Source organism: Cydia strobilella, chromosome Z (assembly GCF_947568885.1).
Source record: "Cydia strobilella chromosome Z, ilCydStro3.1, whole genome shotgun sequence".
NCBI classification, from domain to species: Eukaryota; Metazoa; Arthropoda; class Insecta; order Lepidoptera; family Tortricidae; genus Cydia; species Cydia strobilella.
Window position 1 is genome coordinate 17,354,432 of NC_086068.1, and position 1,867 is coordinate 17,356,298.

General features: G+C 42.2%; 1 protein-coding gene across 1 annotated transcript; it reads left to right on the forward strand.

Moving 5' to 3' along the window:
* On the forward strand, positions 1–1,867 carry LOC134754713 (uncharacterized). The gene is made up of 2 exons (XM_063691047.1): positions 1–6; positions 1,166–1,867. Exons 1-2 carry the CDS (start codon positions 1–3, stop codon positions 1,865–1,867), a joined length of 708 nt encoding a protein of 235 aa, XP_063547117.1.

Here is a 1,867-nt window from a genome sequence, read left to right on the forward strand (position 1 = left end):
ATGGCTGTAAGTATTTTTATTGATTTCCTACATATTCATATTCACATATGATATATATGACGGCGGCAAATCGTAAAATCCGGCAGATCGAGATATTCCAAGGCATATCTTGAAACGCCGCCATTTCATGATCTGACTAGCGACTACTAGATCGTTCAAATCTCAACGTTTGACGATTTGCCTGGCGTTTAAGCATATCGAATAAGTAGGGTGTGATATTCCTAGTCAGATCATGAAACGCTGCCTTTTCACGATCTGACTTGCGGCCACCACCACCAGCCATATCGTGCAAACCACAAAGTGCGATATTCCTAGGCAGATCATGAAACGCGGCCATTTCATGATTTGACGAGCCACCACCAGCCATATCTGTTTAAGGGTGGGTATTGTATTAACTTTTGCTTAATATTTTTAGAGAACAATTTTTTTTGACAAATTTTGTTTATTGTTTATCTGTTCTGCTAAAAAAACTTTATTATACAATTTTGTGGTTATTGGTGTATTTCGTTTTATACGCTATTAACTTATTTAAACTAGTTTTTACACACTATTCATGTAATTTTATTTTGTTTTACACGACCTTAATAAGGAAGAGGTTTCCAGTTGATTACAGATTTCTTAACTACTACCGGGCCCATTTGGGACATTAAGTCAGGATCTAATAATGGGATCTTGGAAAAATTTCCAAATATTATATAGATACAACAATAGGTCACACACCACCGAGCAACACCGGCTTCCGACACGTTGGAAGGGAGGAGCCCAAGCGATATCATACCGTACAAATCGTTCTGCCATTTTTTGCGGGGGGAAACGTGCACACCGTCGCACTTCTTACTCACTACATACATAATCCAATCTGTAATGAAAACACAAATACTTACTTACATAGAAAATGTCACACATTAAACACAAATCTTGCACACCTCGATCTCTTTTTGTGTACGGACGAGTCACATCACCAACACATCACGCACAGCGCTATGCTCAGTTGGGCATGTACTTACTTCGGCAGAGAGGAAGTAGTGCGAATGACGACTCCTTTCCCGGCGTTGCTCGAAGGTAGTTTATGTCAGTTTGATGATTGATATATATTTTCGTAATTCGTGCCTGTTGCACTTAAAATGCACAATCGCAAATCGCATTAATATAACCTAATTTATAGCTTATACAACTTGGATTTCAGATTATATTCATTTTCATCCCTTTGGCGCTCGGTGTGGCATTGAACGGTGCTGGCGGCTCGGTGGTCGGGCTAACCTACAGGGACGACTTCGACTTCGAGCAACGCTACCGGCGCGTGCACGACTGCGATCCCTTCTACTGGCACCCGCTCCACCTGCCCGAGGAGTGCGCGGACATGTACGAAAAACTTATCCGCAATAGGCTTCCTGTACGCCTCCCGAAGCGAACCGATCACCTGTACCGACCCATGCACATCTCTCCTGGCATACAAAGCTCGGGACCATTACCTTATCAATATTCGTCTAATCCGGTTTACCAAACGATAATCGGAATAGAAGAGGAAACCGTCCCCCGCGAGTTAACACCATATGAAGAAATGTTAGAATCCGTTCAGAAGGATGTCAATAACTTCCCTAGTGTTCCATCAGTAAGGGACATGCCAAACTTTGGTCCGGTAGCAGTATATCAACAGCCAGTGTCACAAATCAGCGCGGATATGATAAAGAAGGTTGCAATGACTTATATTCAATCATCCGATGACAAAGATAGAAAAAGAAAACGCCACCGTAGCGGAAAAAGTGGAAGAAAGTGGAAGGAACTTGTAGGCAAAGTCCGTCGCCATGAACGAAGCGGCTGGAAGAAAATAAACAATGGAGATATTGTTAGCATTTCGAAACCTTAG